Source organism: Lygodium microphyllum, chromosome 23 (genome assembly GCF_053477565.2).
Source record: "Lygodium microphyllum isolate KBCC chromosome 23, Lygodium_microphyllum_v1.1.10, whole genome shotgun sequence".
Classification (NCBI taxonomy): domain Eukaryota; kingdom Viridiplantae; phylum Streptophyta; class Polypodiopsida; order Schizaeales; family Lygodiaceae; genus Lygodium; species Lygodium microphyllum.
In genome coordinates, this window is record NC_141157.1 from 7,882,978 (window position 1) to 7,902,420 (window position 19,443).

Here is a 19,443-nt window from a genome sequence, read left to right on the forward strand (position 1 = left end):
CATTCAAGGTGGAGAATTGGATTTCAGCTAAAATATTTCTATCTTTTGAAGAGTTATAGGGAAGAAATGTGGAATCTAAGTCTCTAGAGTTATCTTTGGTATTTTGTATGATTTAGATGAAACAAGGAAAATGGGCCTCGATGCAATTTGCATCATGGCCGTGCAAGCAAATTGGGAAGCTGGAAATAAGAGGCTTTTTGAAGGAACAAGACATGATTGTCTTTTGGTATTCAATTATCCAAAGACCTAGACCTTTCTAGAAATCATATTGCATGCTTGGCAAGGTTTTTTAGAAAAGTGATGCACTTGAAATATATATTATCAACAAATATGTAGATCATGGTGAACATGCACAAGCCAAAAAGCTTTAGCTGTTGAGCAAGCTAAAGTAAGCTACCTTAAACACATGGTCTTTTTTCTTTAAAATCCAAAGTAGAACAAGCACTTCTTGTTTACAAAAAGTCCCTAAATTGTACCCAATATCCTTTTACTTTTTTTGTGCCCTTCTAGATATGTCGCCAATCCATTTCATATGGAAGTTATACGTTGTGGCCTTAGCACCTTCCATTTCATATGGAAGTTATACGTTGTTGCCTTAGCACCTTAAAGTGACTTAATGCATTGGTTTTGAGGAAAGCATAAGTTTATCTTCTAGTTCCACTGCACATGTAATATTCTATTTACTAATACAAAAGAACAAACTATAAATTTAGAAATACCTTTTGTCTTCATCATATCAGGTTACCTGATGACATCGGTAGGACATTCAAAAGCACTCACAATCGGTAGCTGGCTTGGGGCCTGAGGTGGACATCCCCTTAGAAGGATTCGAGGAGTTCGTGTGATAAGTAGGCGAATGCAACACACATTTGAACCTTTATCCGGTTCTCGGACTGAAATTTCCCGCCACGGTGCCACTGTGACACCGAGGAAACCCTGCATAAGTCCTTCGCCATCAAATTCTCCAGAATGACATCTTTGCGAGCTTGCGATACTGTCAGCACGTCCCTGCAGAAGCTGAAAGACTCGCAGGCAAGCTTCTGCATTTTTAGAACATCCGTTGCGGACTCTCCGTGGTTCATGCCATCCCTTTTGTACTGAGCTTGCATTTTAGTCGATTTTTGCACAACCGCAATGCTTAACCACGTTGGATGGAGGAGGTAATGATTACCGATTTGAAGGTTTCAGGATATCGAGGAATGTGCCGAGCTCTTAGAACAGCTTGCAGAGTGTTCCCCGCTTGATAGTTCAGAAGCTCTGCAGATCACCCAGGCTCTCGCAGTATCCTTCTTTATTCCCGACCCGTTGCAAACGGGGCGCTTTTGGGTCATTTCATGTATTCCGCATGGGATAAGCTTGCATAGTTCAAAGTTTTGTAGTCCACGGCATACTGTGATCAGGTAGGAAGTGCTCTATACAACATCGTTTTAATGCATGGCCTTAGCAAATAGCTTGATACTAGCTATTTGCTGGAATTCAACTTGCATCTGACAAGCATAATGGCATGATGCATGATAAAGTGTCATATTCCCCCCTTTATGTCATTTGGTTGCCACACATATCTACTGCTATAGTGCAGAACTTTGTAGCACAAATATGGCCAATACAATTCAATGGTGCTTATTTTGTATCAAGCCATCTCCAACTAAGTTAAGTAATTTTAACTCAAGTAGATAATGTTTTTCGTATGAGCCAGATGGTGCTACTTCTCATTCGTGAAAATGAAGTCTGTCTTGGAGGTCACCTATTGTTTTAATTTTATCATGCCAATTTTCTGGGTTCTTTCCACTTCTCTGCAATCATCTCTAGTGATCCAAACCTTTTTCACTAAAAGACTTCTTAGATGATGGCACAAGTACGAGTTTATTGGCTTGGGCAAAGTAGTTTCTAGATAACAAGATGGTCCTAGTTTTTGGCCAATCAACTGCACACTCAAGTGTCTTGGTTAGGCAATCATGTACTTGCTTATGATGGTTTCAGATATGTATTCGATAGATTTTGTAAGTTGTGCAGCTGAGAATGATTGCATTTTCATTGGAAAGAGCATCATGCATTTGTGACGAGCCAGCAAAAGGTAGGTAGTATGAGGATGATGTGCAATTTCAGCTGGGGAGAGCATAGTGCACCCATGACATGGTAATATTTTACAAGAAGATGGATAGTTTCAAGCTCCAAAATGAACAACAACGTTGCCGTAAATGCTGAAGGACCAAAAGTATTTACTGGACTAAAGTTTTGGTTTTTAGTTTTTATTCTGGAAATTATGAATTACAATGGGAAGATGCCGAAGCTGCAAGAAATTGGAGGATTAGGCTGAGAACTTGAAATCCCTTGAAGTTCTTTCAACTGAAAGTCCCCCAAATCCCAACAAATCAAGGCAGTCCTTGACAATTTTGGAACTCTTTGCTGTCTACAGCAATCAGCAGCACAAATCCTCAAATTGCCTCTTGATCTTGAATGCTTGGGTAGTGAAATTGAGTCTCCGAGAGTTGCATGCAATCAACCCTTGCTGTAGACAAATAATTGTCTTAAAATCTGCTGGAAAGTCACCGTTTTATAGCACCAAACCTTCATGCATATCTGAATTCTTCATGCACGCATCCCAAGATGGCTACACAGACCTAATCCTTTCTGTTTGCAGGCCTATACTCAGCAAGTTCAATGTGGAAATGCTTTAGATCCACGGTAGAGGCTTCAATTGACGAGAGAGAGAGAGAGAGAGAGAGAGAGAGAGAGAGAGAGAGAGAGAGAGAGAGAGAGAGAGAGAGAGAGAGAGAGAGAGAGAGAGAGAGAGAGAGAGAGAGAGAGAGAGAGAGAGATAAGTGATGGTTGATCGAGAAGCGTGCCCGCCGCCTATCTGATCCTTGTGGCCCTGGGTCGCTAGGGTCTTGTGCCCGTCGCGTGCCCTCGCCTTGACCTGCGCCGCGGGGCCCTGTGTCCGTCGCGTGCCATTGTCGCTGTCGCGTGGACATGCGCACGTCTTGTCGAAACGGAACTTCCCTTCTGCGAACACCCATTGGTTTCGACCGCCATGCTGGCTTGTTGCCCTACTGATCGTATTCGTCTTGCCCAGCTTAGGCACCGCACAGTAGACTGCTCTGATTTAACCGTTTTTTTGCCAGCAATGAGAAGTGGCCTGTCACACCCAGGTTGCCACACAACGAGCGCGAGAGCGTGAGCAAGCAAGGGAATGAGGCCTCTTGTTTCCTTCCTATGGACGTGTCCTCTCTGCCAAGCGGGCGCCTGTTCCTGCTCGCGCACTCCCTAAGCCCCTTTGTTAGTCTAGTGTAGGGTCCATTCTGCCCCCTAGAGAGGCTTGCGCCATTTTTGCCTCCCATGAGCTCTTGGCTCGGTCTCTGACCGGCATACGTAGTGATACAACATGGATGGTTTGGATATGGCTTTTATAGACCAAACGGTGGCAGGTCTTGGTTCGGATTCTGATACAGAGGAACCTTAGGATATGGTTCTGTGCACAGAGGAGATGCCCCTTGGTCTTGACTTCCAGCCTGCGGGCAAACGCACCAAGCATACTTCGGAAGAGACAATGGATCATCAGGATCGTTCCTATGCTCAGGTTGCTTTTGATTCAGTGGATTCTCAGGATGTTGACTGGGAGCATTTGTTGGAGTTTGCCAACACTCTACTTGGCGATTATGTTTAACATAATCAATAAGTTTTTTTTGACTCTGGAATTGAAGATGTTTTGGAAGCCATTTTGAACACGAAAAATGTCTTGTGCTCATTTTCAGTGTTTTATGAACGTGCTGTTATACTCTTTTTTACTGGTAGGATCCCAGTGCTTTCCCGTATTCGCCAGTGGCTGCACAGTTTGCTACAAGGAGAGTGTGTTGAAGAGATTTTTGTTGGGCCCCGAGGCTTTTTTGAGGTGCTGTTGAAATCTGAGAAGCATTGTGCTGATCTCCTCTTTAAACTACCATTGTTCTTTGATCGTTGTTTGGTCTATGTTGTGCCATGGCGCCCTATGGCAGATTTTTAGCGCTTGCTTCAACGTGAATGCCCGGTGTGGGTTGAGGTGGAAAATAGCATGGCTGTCTATTGGCCACTGTTAAAGGACGCCATGGCCGTGGTGGGCATTGTTTTAGTCCCCCCGAGCCTCAGAGCCATGAATCGTAACCGTTTGTGTATGTTATGGGACACTGCTATGAAAAGGCCTGCTTGGTTACGGCTTAATTGCTCTGGCATGCATTCTTTGCACTTTCGTTTGAAATGGGGCAACTTTGCAGGGCATTGCTTTTTGTGTGGAAAATTGGGGCATTTTATAGCCGAATGGCCAGAGAAGCAACCGACTTCAGATGTTGAGCATGTTGTGTTGCCCATGGAAGATATGGTGCTTGATGCTCTGTCGCAGGATGCAACCCAGCCACCTAAAGTTTGGGATAAAGGTAAACAATAGGTTTTGGGTTTGGATTCCCGTGGCAATGACTGGGTAGATGTACGTGTAAAAAAAGGTAACAGGTTTGATGCCGGCATGGCGGATATTGTGCCTGCTGCGTCACAAGATTCTATGCGCACTTATATGCGCAGGAAAGAAATGTTGTTTTCAGAGCACACTGCTCTTGCTATGGTTTCCTTTGCTCCCTATCATCAGCCTACTAGGAAAGTGTATACGGATGGTCCAAAGGGTCTACCTGCTAAGCTGGCTTTTGATACTAGAGGGAACGTTATTACCCCATGGGATCGTCGTTATCCTTGTTCCATCCCCAAGACAGTGGATATGCTGTATACTTCCAAATCTGGCCGTCAGAAATCTTTTGTCGTGTTAGCTGATTTTTTGGATGAGGGAGTCTTGGAGATTTTAGCAAAAAAGGTCAAATCGAGGCAAGCTGTGCCTCGTACTTGATTTTCTTTTTGAATACACATGAAGATAGCCATGTGGAATGTGCGAGGCATTTGTTCTTGCCATAAGCAATATGCCATGTGGATTGTATTGCATGAAAATCAGTGGGATGTCTTGTGTGCTGTTGAGCACAAGAGTCACGGTGAAGCAGGAAAAGTTGTGGATTGCCATGGGTTTCGTTTGTTCTATGCAGGGACACATGCCATGCATTATTCTGGTGTGCTCATGATTGTACATGAAAAATATTAGCCTGTTCTTATTAAAAATGATGTACATGGCCGCTTTGTGGTGATTGAAGTTTTATTTGAAGGAGAGATCTTATGGTTACTTGGCCTCTATGCTCCGAATGATCCTTTATCTCACCGGGATCTTTGGAATACTTTGCAGACTTCCTTGTCACTTGGCAGACGGGGTTTTTTGATGGGGGATTTTAATATGTGTGTTGATTCTTCACAGTCCACATTAGAGCATTCGGTAATGGACGCTCCGGAAAGTCGTGTGTGGCATGCGTTGGCTCTTGCTGTTCTTAAGCAAGATCTTCGGTCTTGGCTACACCCTTCTTCTACAGGGTTTACTTTCCATTCTGCGCAATATGCAACTACATGGTCGCGGTTGGATCGCATATATATCATGTAGAATGATGATTTTCTTCCTGAGATACTCGAAATGAAAGTGTTGCAGCAATATGCCTTGTCGGACCATTTCCCTCTACAGCTTGAGATGCTTGCACAATCCATTGGACCTTTTAAGCAATTTCTGGATAGACTCCCTTTGCATTTCAACTCGTCTTATTTGAAGCATTCAATCTTTCAAGGCTATATGCAGCAATTGATTGATAGATTCTTATTGGACTTCTCCTCTCAGGGCATTGCTTCGTTTGAACGATTGCTCTCTAATGTGCAGCGGGTTGTTCGATTGCCATGTGATTTGCCATGAATATTGTGGATCTAGAGTCAACCACTCTCTAAACGAAAAGGGATAAATGCTATGCAATGGTTCCACTTGGATAGTGCCCTTGCAAGGGAATTGCTCACTTGTCCAAGTACCCTTTTACAATCATAATTATATGGACAATGGTACAAAGTGCAATAATAATGTCCATGAAGCAAAAGTAATCAAAATTTTATTAACTCCAAGAGAAGAAAGCCATACTCTCTCACCATTGGATGGTGGAAGGGAAAGCTAGAGGGAACCCCGTCTCCCCATCAGGTTGAAGTAGAAGGGAAGGGAGCATCATGCCGATCCTAGGTAGTAAGTGCTGAAAAATTGAGTGATTGACTAGCTTGGTTAATATATCTGCAAAATTATTCAATGATGGTATAAACTCTAGTTGGATAGTGCTTAGCTCAACGTGCTCTTTGATGAAATGGTAGTGCACTCCTACATGCTTTGTCCTTTGACTGATGATGGGGTTACCAACTAGTGCTATGACACACTAGTTGTCATAGAAGATGATGGTCAAAATGTCACAATGGGAATTGAAGTGCTACTAGTAAGCTCCTCAAGTAGATAGCCTTTATGGTGCCGTCTTTGAGAGCCCTATACTCCACATCAGCAATGAAGTTAATCACTGTCTCCTATTTGCAAATGGACTAAACAATGAGCCGTTCTCCTATTTACAAATGGACTAAACAATGAGCTGTACACAGGGAGAAAATATAGCCACCATGGGAATGGTGGGTGTTGGGATCTCCTACTCAATTGGAATCTGTGTATCCACGGCCATATGCCAGTCCATAAGAATAGGTACACCGAAGTTAATATATCTCAATACATGCATAAAAGCAATCCAATGTGACATTTTAGGTGCATTGAAATATTGGCCAAACGAACACATTGAGTACGATAAGTTTGGTCGAGTGTAAATCAACTAGAGGAGTTTTTCTACCATAGATATATAGGTATGCTCATATGACCTTGGCGGGCTTTGTTAGTTTCACAGTAGGATCAAGATGCGTGGCATAGGCCGCGTCTGTGCAATACTACTCAATCAACCGAAGGGCTTATTTTGGTTGAGATACAAATATTTCATTTTTAGATCGAACTATCTCCATGCCCAAAAAACAGGACAACTGACTTAGGCTAGTCATCTCAAATGTGGTGCAAATTTGGGGCTTTATATTTGCAATGGTAGTAGAAACTCAGCATGTAAGAATTTAATGATCAATGTACAAAAGAATATGGTTGACACCCTTTGAAGTAGTTTAGACATACAAATTTGGGTCATATGGGATAGAATTATAGCCATGAGTTCTGAGGAACTCATCCATCCAAACCATGAATGCGTTTCTTGCTTCATGCCATAAATAGCTTTTTACAAGTGAAAGACCTTATCCTTAATGAATTGAATGAGAAAACTTGAGATATTGCTCCACATAGACTTCCTCATCCAAATATCTATTCAACAAGGCACTTTTGACATCCAGATGATAAGAGTGGCCTACCATGGTGAGCAGCTAGGGCAACTAATAAGCAAAATGATGTCAACCATGCAATTGAAGTAAAGGTCTCTTCATAGTCAACATTGTGCTTTTGTAAAAACCCTTGTACTTCTCCAAAGTCCACTCAGCTTTCAGTTTAGTCCTAAAGATTCACTTAGTCCCAATGATCTTCTTGTGGCATGGAGGATGTGTCAGAGTGCAGCGATGCGGAAGCGTGGGACCAAGACTGAGAGAGAGTGAGCACGGAGAGGAGAGAGAGAGAGGAGATAGTGAAACGCAGAAAATCTGTAGTGAAGAATGCTATATAGGAATGCAGAAATATACACAGGGGCAGAGAGAATATCTGCGTATGTCTTCGTCTTGAGGACCTCGATCTCCGTCAGCCCGTGTGCTGTCTGTCACCAACAGGCTGTCTCTGTCATATACAAGTGACTAGAGTGTGCTGGAAGATTGCTAATAGCAGAAAAAATACCACGAAAAAATAGCCAAATCAGGTCGGCTGCATTTAATGCAGCCGACTGCATAAACTATCCGACTGCTGATGTGGCAATTGTCCGCCGACTGTTGACGTGGCTGCGATTGCACTGTCCGTGCTGCTTGCTGCAACTTTGCTGTTTAGGAAATGACTCTCTAACACCCCCTCTCAGATCTTGGACAGGTTAGAAGATTGAGGGATCTAGCATGCCGCCGAAGATCTTGGGGAAGCACTTTCGTGAACAAATCTGCAAGATTATCCTCTGTCTTGCAGTACTGCACATCAATGGTCCCATCTAGAAGCTTCTCCCAAATGAAGTGATATTGGATCTCAATGTGCTTCGTCCGGGCATGGAATACAGGATTCTGTACCAAGGCAATGCAACTCTCATTGTTGCACGGCAGAAGAGTAGGACGAGTCTGGGGGTAGCCAAGCTCCTCCAACAATCTCCGAAGCCACACAACCTCACATGTGGTGGAAGATGTGGCCTGATACTCCGCCTCAGTAGAAGAAAGGGCTACCATGGGTTGCTTCTTACTACTCCATGAGATAACACTTGTACCCAAGGTAAAACAATAGCCTGTAGTAGACCGTCGAAGGTCCACATCGCCAGCCCAATCCGAGTCGCTCCAACCTACAAGAACAAGATTTGAAGCATATGTACTTGTTGCTGGATAAGAAATCCCTAAGTCAGAGTTTCCCCTCAAATATCGAAGAATCCTCAGGGCAGCTTGCCAATGCACCTGTTTGGGTTCGCTCATGAACCTCACCAAAAGATCCACAACAAAACAAAGATCAACACGAGTGTTGAGTAGCCAAATCAAGGAGCCAATTAGTTGATGGTAGCGGGAAGCATCCGTCAAGGGAGAAGTTGAGTGTGAAGTGGCCTTCCAGTTTGGATCCATAGGAGTAGAAACGGTCCGACAAGTCCATCTCAAAAGTCACCAAGAGTGTTCCATGCACGCGGAGCCTGCTTGAGGCTATACAAGGCCTTCTTCAACTTGTAAACTTTCTCGTTCGAGGATCCAAAGCCAAGGGGCTACTCTACATAGATCTCCTCTTGCAAGTCACCATTGAGAAAGGCTGACTTCATACCAATTGATAGACAGGCCATCTTCTATGGCCAGCCAAGGCAAGAACAACTCGAATAGTCGCCATACGAGCAGTGGGGGCAAAAGTATCATGGAAGTCAATGCTTAGGCGCTAAGCAAAACCTTTAGCAACAAGGCGAGCCTTGTGCTTGTCCAAAGAACCATCGCTAAGGTACTTGGTCTTGAAGATCCACTTGATGCCAATCACCTTTTTGTGAGAGGGACGAGACACAAGGTACCAAGTGCCATTCCTCTCAATAGCCTTCAACTCAGCTTCCATAGCTTTCTGCCAATGGTTAAACTGTAAAGCCTCCTTCACTGCAGTGGGCTCTCGATCATGCATAACAGAGGTCATCAAACAAGGTACCAAGTGCCATTCTTTGTGAGAGGGACGAGACACAAGGTACCAAGTGCCATTCCTCTCAATAGCCTCCAACTCAGCTTCCATAGCTTTCTGCCAATGGTCAAACTGTAAAGCCTCCTTCACGGCAGCTGGCTCTCGATCATGCATAACAGGGGTCATCAAACAATAGTTAGAGCAAACAAGCTCCGTAGAATGTGCATGATTCCTCCGTGACCTCCGCGGTCCATCTTGCGGTTCCCACTCCTCAGGGACTCCCTTGATCATTGAATCTCGGAGGGTGTCACGGGCCCAACAAGGAGGAGGCCGGATCTCTCTCTGTTGCTCTCCATTTGTTGAAGACTTGAGTATATCCATCGGCAAAAGCTCCACTGGGGTGGCCGGTGGAAGGAAAGACTCTGAATCAGAAGAAGAATCTCCATCAAGAGGCGTTGTCTCCAAAGGAATTGTCTCAGGAGCCTAACCCTTCCTTGGATCTCCAAGGACGGATGCTTCTCACCCCCTTTTGTGGCCGGAACTTCCATGAATTGCACATCTCGGCTCGTGTAGGCATCTCGCTTGATGAGATCAAACAGACGATAACCTTGAGACTAGGAGCTGTAGCCAATAAAAACCTGTCGTCAGGAAGCCGCCCCAAACTTGTCATGCTGCGTCTTTGGGATGTGCACATAGGCATCACACCCAAAGATCTTGAAATAAGAGACATCAGGCTTAGTCCCAAAGTAAGCCTCAAGGTGTCATCTTGTCAATGACTGAAGTGGGAGATCGATTGAGGATGTGGATTGTGGTAGCCACTGCCTCGGCCCACAGAAATTGAGGTGTTTGTCGGTGCTCCATCATGGTGGGCGCCATCTCGATCACACTTCGGTTCTTCCGCTCCAAAATGCCATTATCTTAAAGAGTGTTGGTATTAGCAAACTCTTGGTGAATGCCCCTATTTGCAGAAAAACGAGCAAACACATTAGACTCAAATTCACTGCCCTTGTTTGAGCACAAGGATTTCAGTCACCGGCTAGATCGGTTCTCCTCAAAGAGAAGCCAATCCTTGAAGTGGGAGAAAGCCTCCGACTTCAGCGTCAAGAAATAGGCCCATGTCATTCTCTTGTAGTCATTTATGATCAACATGAAATACAAGCTCCCCTTCAGGGACTCGGTCCTCATCGGGCCACAAAGATCCATAGATACAAGCTCCATAGGTGAAGTAGACCGCCGCGAAGCTTTGTTGGGAATCGCATCGTGATGTAGTTTCCCACGAATGCAGGAGACACATGGCTGTTGGCTCACCACTATGTCCGGCAAGCCTTGGACAAATGATCCTCGCGATGCCTTCCGAAGGTACTCATAGTTCAGGTGGCCAAATTGAGCATGCCATAGCTCGGATTATGTTTGAGAGGTAAGAGCTGTAGAGGACTTTAATTTGTAGATGCCGTTCTCCTCATACCTTGAAGAGAGAACCTTCCTTGATCCACGATCAAGAACTCGAACATCACTGCCAAACTCCACCAAGAGGCCAAGATAACAAATCTTATGGACTGAAAGCAAATGATACCCTAAACTTGGCACATGCAACACCTCGGAAGTGTGGGTACCACCACGTCCATTTGGAATTAGCTGCATCTCACCCCGCGTAGCAATAGACACAAAAGAGCTGTCTCCAATGAGAATCTTCCCATGCGAAGGTCACAAATGGGCAATACCAACGGGAGAAGGAGTCATGTGCCATGAGGCACCACTGTCCACGATCCACTCTCGAGCCTGGGGAACTGTCATCACAGCATCAAAAGTCTTCAGTGTAGGGTCCTCAATGACTACTAAATGTAGAAAAGCAGCTGATAAGGGTGCAGCTACTGCTCCAGAATCTTTGGGTCCTTCTTCTTGGTGTTCTTGTCTTTGTTGGGGCAATCCTTCTTCCAATGACCGGTCTTACCACAAATATGGCAGTTCGATTTCTTCTCCTTGTCCTTCTCGGATTTGTTGTCCTCCTTCTTCTTGTTTTGGTCCTTTCCCTTCTTTTGAGAGACTTGGCCAACCAAAGTCTCCGATTTGGAAGCATTCTGTCTCTTCAATTGTTCCTCTTGGTCCAAGACCATAGGAACTAGCTCTTCCCACCAAAGAGTCGACTCCCGCCCTGATGCAATAAGAGCGGAATAAAAGGTACCAAATCGTGGTAGCAATTGGGACAATAAAGTGATTGTCATGTCTTCAGAGGAAATAGGCTTCCCCGCATTTTGAACCTGCATCTGAAGCTACCAAGGCTTGTTGATGTGTTCCCGAAGCGAAAAAGACTTATTCACAGACAAGGTCCGCATCTGCACCTCCAAAGAAACCCTCTTCATCAAGGTCATCCGGTTATACATCCGGTCGAGTTCCAACCATATCTCTCGAGCCATCGTTAAGTGCTCGATGTGAGCTATCACGGTTGTAGTACAAGACAGAAAAAGAAAAGAACAAACCCTCACATTGGAAATGTCTTTTTTGTGGCTAACAAAGTAAGGGCCCATTTCTTGAGAGGGCCAGGCCATCATGTGCTCTTTTGTGAGAATGTTAGCCAAGAGAAGTAGTTTCTTCAGCAAAAGGCTGTTGAGCAAGATACCATTTCAGCATGGAGGAGAGCATCACAGCTGGTGGCAGTTGATCCGCACTCATTTGGCCTTGCTACTACTACTGCTATTGCTTCTAGCAGACCAGGTTCAGCTAGGGCATCATCCACTACAGCTCACACCACTAGCAACATTGGTGGTGGTACTTTTGAGATGCTTGGCTCTATAGCTCTTGCAACACCTATTGTGAGACATATTAGGCAAACCACTCTTATGCACATATGGATGCCAGAAAAAAGGAGGATGCAAATATGGCAATTGCAAGATTCTTCTATCATGATCACATTGCATTTAATGCAGCCAAGTCAGAGTACTTCAAGAACATGTGTAAAAAGGTTGGAGAAGTTGGACCCTCCTATGTTTCACCATCTTCCATGTCTTTGCACATGACTCTTTTATAGAAGGAGAGATGTGCAATGGAGATTGCAACTGAAAACACAAGAAGTTTATGGCAATCAAATGGGGTGACTTTGATTGCAGATGGGTGGTCAAACACTTGAAGATGATCTATTCATGATATGGTTGCATTTTCACTTGGTGAGATGTATTTCATAAACTCTTGTGATGCCAATGAAATTGGCAAGTCAGTGGATGTACTCGCAACTAAGTGGATGAGTAGCATTGAGATGGTTGGCCCTGATTTATTCATAGGGCTTGTTGTGGATAGAGAGCCCGCAAATAGGCTATAGGTGATATTGTGCAACAAGCATATCCACACATTACAATGTTGTTTTGCATGGCACATTGTTTGAATAATCTGCTAAAAAACATTGGCAAGTTGGGCTGGATTGAGCTTGTGATTGAGAAAGAAAATGCTATGGTGATCTTTGTGTTGAACCACGAGTTCATGTGTGCTAAGTTTCACAAGAGGTCCAAGAAGGTTCTCTTGAAGTACTTGTAAACACAGTTTGCCTATTAATTTTTTGATGCGCTTGGTCGCCTAAGCACATGTAGTGTTGCTTTGCGATAGATCTTCATTAGTGAGCAGTATTGTGCACATGCATTGTCCTCCATTGCTGCAGGGATAAGATGTGTTGAATGTGCAGAAGATGCCTTGTTTTGGGATGATGTGCATTGGATTGATGCCATGGTGCAGCCAGTGATGCATTTCTGAGACTTGTGGACAGTATGCAGCTATGCATTGGAAAAGACTACATAGCTATGGATAGAATGATTGAGAAGCTGCGTTCTTTCTTTCCTTTTGATGATGATGACGAGGATTGTGAGATGGCACAGAGATATGAGGAGTTACGCATATTATGCGTCACACGGTGGAACAATTATTATTCTCCTTTGCATGTAGCTGCATTTGTGTTGGATCCTGAGTTTTAGGAGAGTTGCCAGAATAGGGATAATGAGATTGTTGTTGGTTGGATGATAGTCTTGAGGAAGATGGTGCTTGACTCCGACGAGAGACGCAAATTAGAGACACTCTGGTAAGGTACATATCTCGTTGTGGCATAGATGGTAGCAAGGATGCATGGGATGATAGGTGAAGAGTTGGGGTTGCCTTATGGTGGGAGGATTATGGGGCCGAGGGGCTTGAGTTGCAGGCATTGGCTATTTGTATATTGAGTTCTGCTATGAGCTCCTCTTATTTGGAGCAACTATGAAGCTCCTATTCACATATTGCTTTAAAAAAGTGAAATAGTGTAGGTGTGCAGAAGGCAAATGACTTGGTGTTTGTGAGTGTCAAATTGCGCATGTTGGAAAAGAGTGCGATTGCATTTGTAGATCCATTTGTTGTATGGGAGAAGCAATAGGATGACGAGCAAGAGCAACAAGCAGAGCATGCCTAGCAGGGAGATCCCAGGAGGATGATTATGTCATACATGAGATTGAGCATTCTCCTTCCAGTTGATAATTAGGCTCTAGATTCGCAATTCTTAGTTTCTAGTCATTTGAGTCTTTATTTATCAGTTGTATTGTTTTAACTTTCTTGTAGTCTTCATTGACTACTGTGAGTAGCGAGTACTTATCTATGGAGTGTCACTTCTAGTCTTCTACTCATTATTGTTTCTTGTATTTATTTTGAGTACCAACTTCTCATGCTAAAGTCACCATTTGGCATTGTCATGTATACTCTTCAATTTGAGTATTGATTGTTCATTTAGTAACTATTAAGTTTCAACTTTGAAATTTCAGCTTTCAAGAGTTTTATGTGACATTTATGATTTTAAGGAGGTTTCTAGTTAAGGTACCATATTTGTCTAGTTTCATTATAAAGTGTCTCAATTATATCTAGAACATATATAATTATTAGGTCCCCGTCTTGGCCACGGTCCCCCGTCCCCTATTTTCCCGCGTCCGTCCTTGGTGACTATGGTTGGAGTGCAAGAGAGAAATAGGAATGATTGAATGCGTGCATTTAGTTTGTCCCAATGTGCCTCTACCTTCACTAACTCAGCTTTCTCATTAGTAGAAAGCTTGGAGACATCATGGGTTGTAGGACGGTCTTTGGCCTTGGTCACGAGCTTCGCCAGAGCTTTTGATCGAAAGGAAGGCCCAGTAACATACCTAATGGTCCTAGGGCTTCATTTGCTCGTCCCGGACCCATTTCAACCGTTGGAGGTGACGAAAACTCAAAATTTGCACCACTGAAAACATAGCCTTTTATCCCTCATGAATAGCCGAAACTTGCAAAAAGAGCAACTTTGCTCCTTTCTTGTGCTTCACCTATTCGCCTCAGCCTTGTGTCGATGCGTAGGCTTCTTGCTCACCCTTGAATGTTGAAAACACAAACTTTTGTCATGCTGAAATTTCCCTTTCAGGTCTCCCCATGATCAATCAGCCCTTCAACATTGCTCTGATACCATGTTGAGTGCAGCAAATGTGGAAAATTGAAAGAAAATGAACATAGAAAAGAGGGAGAGAGAAAGAGATAGTAGAATGTAGAAATCTGTAGTGAATGAATGCTTAAATGAAGAAGGCAAATTGTGTACAAGGGCTGTCGAGTGTATCTCCACGAGATGATCTTTCTCTCCACGTAAAAAACAAGTGAGAATGACCGGAGGCTGGCCAGCCTATAAATAGGCAATAAAAAAGATCAGATCAGCCAGCCTATAAATAGGCAATAAATATAAATAATCAAGAAAATGATCAGGTCAGCCAGTAGTTAAAACTGGCTGACTGCTGCAAACAGCAATTGCAGCAATAAAATACAAATAAAATGCTGCACAATAAATGCCTGTGCATGTGGCATCCTACACAGTATGCATGGCCTGCCTGACTGCCCGGAAGTGCTGGAAAACACTTGTGGACTGCATGAAATTGTCCGACCTTTATCCAGGAAATGCGTAACTTTCCCCAAGAGTGCTAACTATGCAACGGAATACTGCCAGTGCCCGTCGAGGGGATGACTAAATCTCTAATACATACTTCCCAAAAAAATGTCACACAGACTCTCCAAACTCTTGGTGTGATGATGTACATTGCTGCACACACTGCAACATCTGCATCAGAAAAGGCTACAGAGAAGTTCATGAGGGTTATGGGTTGTTGAGGTTACCTGATAGAAGTCTGTGTACCAGGAAAGAATCACGAAACTGCTGCAAATCCCCATCAAGGCACCAATGCTACTGATAAGCGGCTCAATTCCTCTCAAAAGAGTAGAGGTTGGAATGCAAGTGTATGCTGAAGTTTCTGACTTCAGGTGGCTTCTGACCCAACTAGATGCAAGGCAACTCATTTGCATTATGTGTCCATGTATTATTGAAGCAAATAGCAAGGATTGTTTTGGAGGTTGTGCTATGTTGATGTTTGTGTTTGGGGATCACATCAGACTTTGTTTTACTAGCTTCACTTAGATTCATCTATATGACTCCATCGGTCGGTGTAGCACGTTCACTCACTGAGGTTTTTTTGGTGCCCAGGTTTGTGTTAGCTATGACAGGATTTTAGAACTATTGTTGTGTTAACTTATGTTCTTCATATTTGGAACTCCTGCTGTGTTATTTTCTGTTCCTCATTCCTTCAAAGTATAGGTTGTGTTTTTAATACTTGCACTTGCCTGTGAACGACAGCTTTATTTTTCTGGTTTGTGTTTCATGGTGTAAAAAATGTGACAAATGTTGCCTACATTTCATTCATTTGATTATTTCACAATTGTTTCCATCACGGCAAATTTCTAGATGACTTTAATTATTTGTGATGTGAATGGAATTTCCATGTTGTTCATTCACTTTTTCCTTAAACCATTTGAAAGGATCTGTGGACAAAGTATGGATGGTTAGACACACATGCTTGTACTTGGAGATGTTTGTTGTTCAAAGTCTTAAGACGGCATATATTACAATTTCAAACCTACAACAGAGTTTTTAGGTCGCTACTTATTCTTTCCGCTGAGGTACTGTAATCAGAACATATTGCCATGATTTGTTTTTTGTACGCACTAATATACTCAGCCGATTTTTAATCAGGATGAACATGGGGTTTAATCTGAGAAGCATATTTTTATTTTTGTCATTATTCTTTGATTGCAGATATTCAGATGGTGCAAGGAGGCTGTTTCAACCATAGAGGAACAAGGGCTGAAGCCTCAATGTGAAGTCAATTCTGGAACTGATCATGTACAAGCATCTTTTCTGTGCAGATACAAAGTCCAGAGTCTTGAGCTGCAAACTTTAAGCTGAATATTGTTCTTATCTAGCTAATAATTCTCTGATAAGTCATGTGCTTTCAACGAAAACCATGATGAAAATGTTGAAGAGGTTGTTTTTGTCTACTTGACATCGAGTCTTACCTCCTCTCAAAATAATTTTACACAGGATAAAGAACTATTGGTTCTTGTTTTTAAAGAACAAGCTTCTCAACATCTCTGTGGAGTTACTGCAGTAGGTGCTCAAAATAATATGAAAGCTTGATGGCTGATGTGCTCTCTGCCCGAGTAGTTCTGTACTACTCAATCACATCTCTGCACCTCACTTTTCAGGTGCTATGCTATTATGCTGTTGAACGATCTCCCATCTGTATGTAGTCTAGTCTACCTTGCCAGTAACTCAATTGAAGTCCACTAACTCTAGTACTAACTCTAAATATGGTGAGACAACTTATTAACTTAGTTGTGCTCACATTGCAAACTAATTGGCTAGAACATTGGGCATTGCCCATAGAATTGGACATTTCTAACACTAAAAAGGTGCATTATGTATTTAAACCTTCATTAGCTCTTTAAGGCAGCCCCAAAAGTAAAAAATAACCAAAGTTCTTGTATTACATAAGAAAACACCCAAACTTTGGGAGGATCCACATCTATCAATAGGAGGTTGTCTGACCACTTGTTCCTATCCTTGTTTTGCAAGTTCTACTACTATTGGCATCCTATTCCCATGGGGCCTGCTGTCCACATGCCTGATGGAGAATATCTCAGCTCATGGTGCTGTCTACCAGCTAGACAACCTGTTCAGCCTTTTCTCTATAGTTGCATTTGCAGATTTCAACCATCTATTGCCTGTTCGGAGCTGTTCTCCACGTGGCAACTACTAATCAGCCTCTGTTTCTGCACAGCCTTGTCCGTACCTGCTGATGTCATCCTCTCAGTTGCCTAGCCTCTAGTAGCCTGCGCTTGCTGTCTGCATCTGCCACTTTGATCATTCACTACCTCCGAGAGTTGTCTATTGTGTTGCTACACACTTCACTGTAAGGAAATACCCTAACACAAAAACACAAACAAAAACCGTACGACAAAGCACAGACTGATAAAAGAACACAGTTAGGGTTAGGGTAACTCAAAGTTAATGAACACAAAAAATAAATGAAGTGATATGACTGCTGAATATACAATGCTCATGTAGCAAACAAGCAAACACACTATGCAGTGAATGAATATTGAATCTCGAACTCCTATATCTCAAGGATCAGGGTAGGGGTAATGAGTTGGAGAGTGTGTCGTACTTTGAATGGATCCCAAATCGCAGCGAGGCAGCCTCTGGATGTTGAACAACAATAAATGCAGCTTATGTATGGTTGGACTTGAAGTAGACGACAGTCTAGGGAGAGTGTACAGTAAACGCAAGTTGTAGAGAGAGAAAAACAGCAGACATATATTGTGGAGAGAGAAAATCAGCTGAACATAGGTGGAGGAGAGAATCTACAAACGCAGGCTGTGGAGAGAGAAAATCTGCTGTGATAGGCTGAGGAGAGAGAAAAATAGCAGCAACAGCAGGGAGGAGAGAGAAAATTGAATAGGCGGCAGCTAGAGAGTGATCAGTAACAGTCACTCTGCTGTAAACAGCTGCAAACTGTGGGTGGAAGGCTGGAAATAGGCGCTAGACTGTAGGTGACAGCAAGGGATAACTGAGAGTGCGATGTCCCTCACGAAAGGGGTGTGGGCAGCAAGCTGAAAACACCCAAAACTTGCAAAAACGAGATTTATAGTTGAATGGAGGGCATCATACCTATTTATAGATAGTTTGGGCCCTCCAACGTGGGTTTGTGCTTATGGGACATAGACACTCTCTAGGAATGCATTTCTTTTAAATAAACAAGGTTACTTTATTAATTAAGCATGTTTTGGGACTGTTTAAGTGAAGCTAATGCATTTTTAGCTCAACGTTCATGGGATCAGTCTCAATTAGTTTCAGCCTCGTGTTTTTGGAATAGAGTATCATGTGTGAAGAAATGCTCTAAATGCAAAAAATACAAAACTAATTGTATGACAAAACACAAATTGATAAACATAGAACACAATTAGGGTTAGGGCAACTCAAAGGCAGACAATGAATAATGAAGTGAATGACTATTGAATATACGATGCGTATGCAACAAACACATTGTAATGAATATTGAACCTCGAACTCTGGTATCTTTGGGATCAAGACAAAGATTATGAGTTGGAGAGTATGTCGTACTCCTAACAGATCCCGAAATGCAACAAGGTAGTCTTCATTTGTCGAACAATAGCAAGGGTAGTCAGAGAGATTGGATCTGATGTAGACAAGTAGTGAGGAGAGAGAAATACTAAAAACGCAGATATCTAAGGAGAAAATTTAGGTAACAGTTGTAGGAGGCAAATGTAGCAAAGAGAGGAGAGAGAAAGTGAGAGCAACAACCACAAATAGTAAACACAGCCTGGGGAGGAGAGAGAATGCCACGGTGGCAGATCCATATTGTAAACGCAGCCTCTAGAAGGGTGTATGTAATTGGGCGACATAAGAAATTAGCAAAATGCCAGTATAGGGTAGTTGCCAACAATGAAAGAGCCTCTGGATGTAGTCGCTAGCAAGCATGAAGGAGATGGAGGTTGGAATCAAGTGTTAGACGGTAGTAGACATCAATTGGAAGCTTCGCGAACGGGGTGTGGGAAGTAAAGTTATGGCTCCTGAAACCTGCAAAAATAAGATTATTGAAGTGGTGAGCTACATGTCTATTTATAGAAAATCTGAGGCACCCAAATTAAGGTTTTGCATGTGGGACACAATAACTCTCTAGGACCGTGTTTTTTTAAAAATAAGAAGTTTCTTTATTAATTAAGCGTGTTTTGGGGCTGTTTAAGTAAGACTAATTTAATTTTAGCTTAACATCCCCTCTCAGACTCAAAACTGAGCGAGGAGAAATAAGCCCTTTGGTATATTTTTCTTTTATCCCAAGGCGTCTCATCCTAAAACAGCTAAGGCA

General features: G+C 43.0%; 1 protein-coding gene across 2 annotated transcripts in view; it reads left to right on the forward strand.

The window, feature by feature from the left end:
* The first annotated feature begins 761 nt into the window (after positions 1-761).
* The window catches only part of LOC148015852 (holliday junction resolvase), a 76,836-nt gene continuing 58,154 nt past the window's right edge, over positions 762-19,443 (forward strand). The window contains exons 1-4 of one of the 2 annotated variants that reach the window (XM_087663755.1): positions 762-1,032; positions 1,189-1,281; positions 16,034-16,174; positions 16,311-16,397. In XM_087663755.1, coding sequence (XP_087519881.1) covers positions 970-1,032; positions 1,189-1,281; positions 16,034-16,174; positions 16,311-16,397 — 384 coding nt within the window. In that variant the 5' untranslated portion in view covers positions 762-969. The remainder of the gene's footprint in view (positions 1,033-1,188; positions 1,282-16,033; positions 16,175-16,310; positions 16,398-19,443) is intronic. The other variant, XM_087663756.1, reaches the window with a different exon arrangement.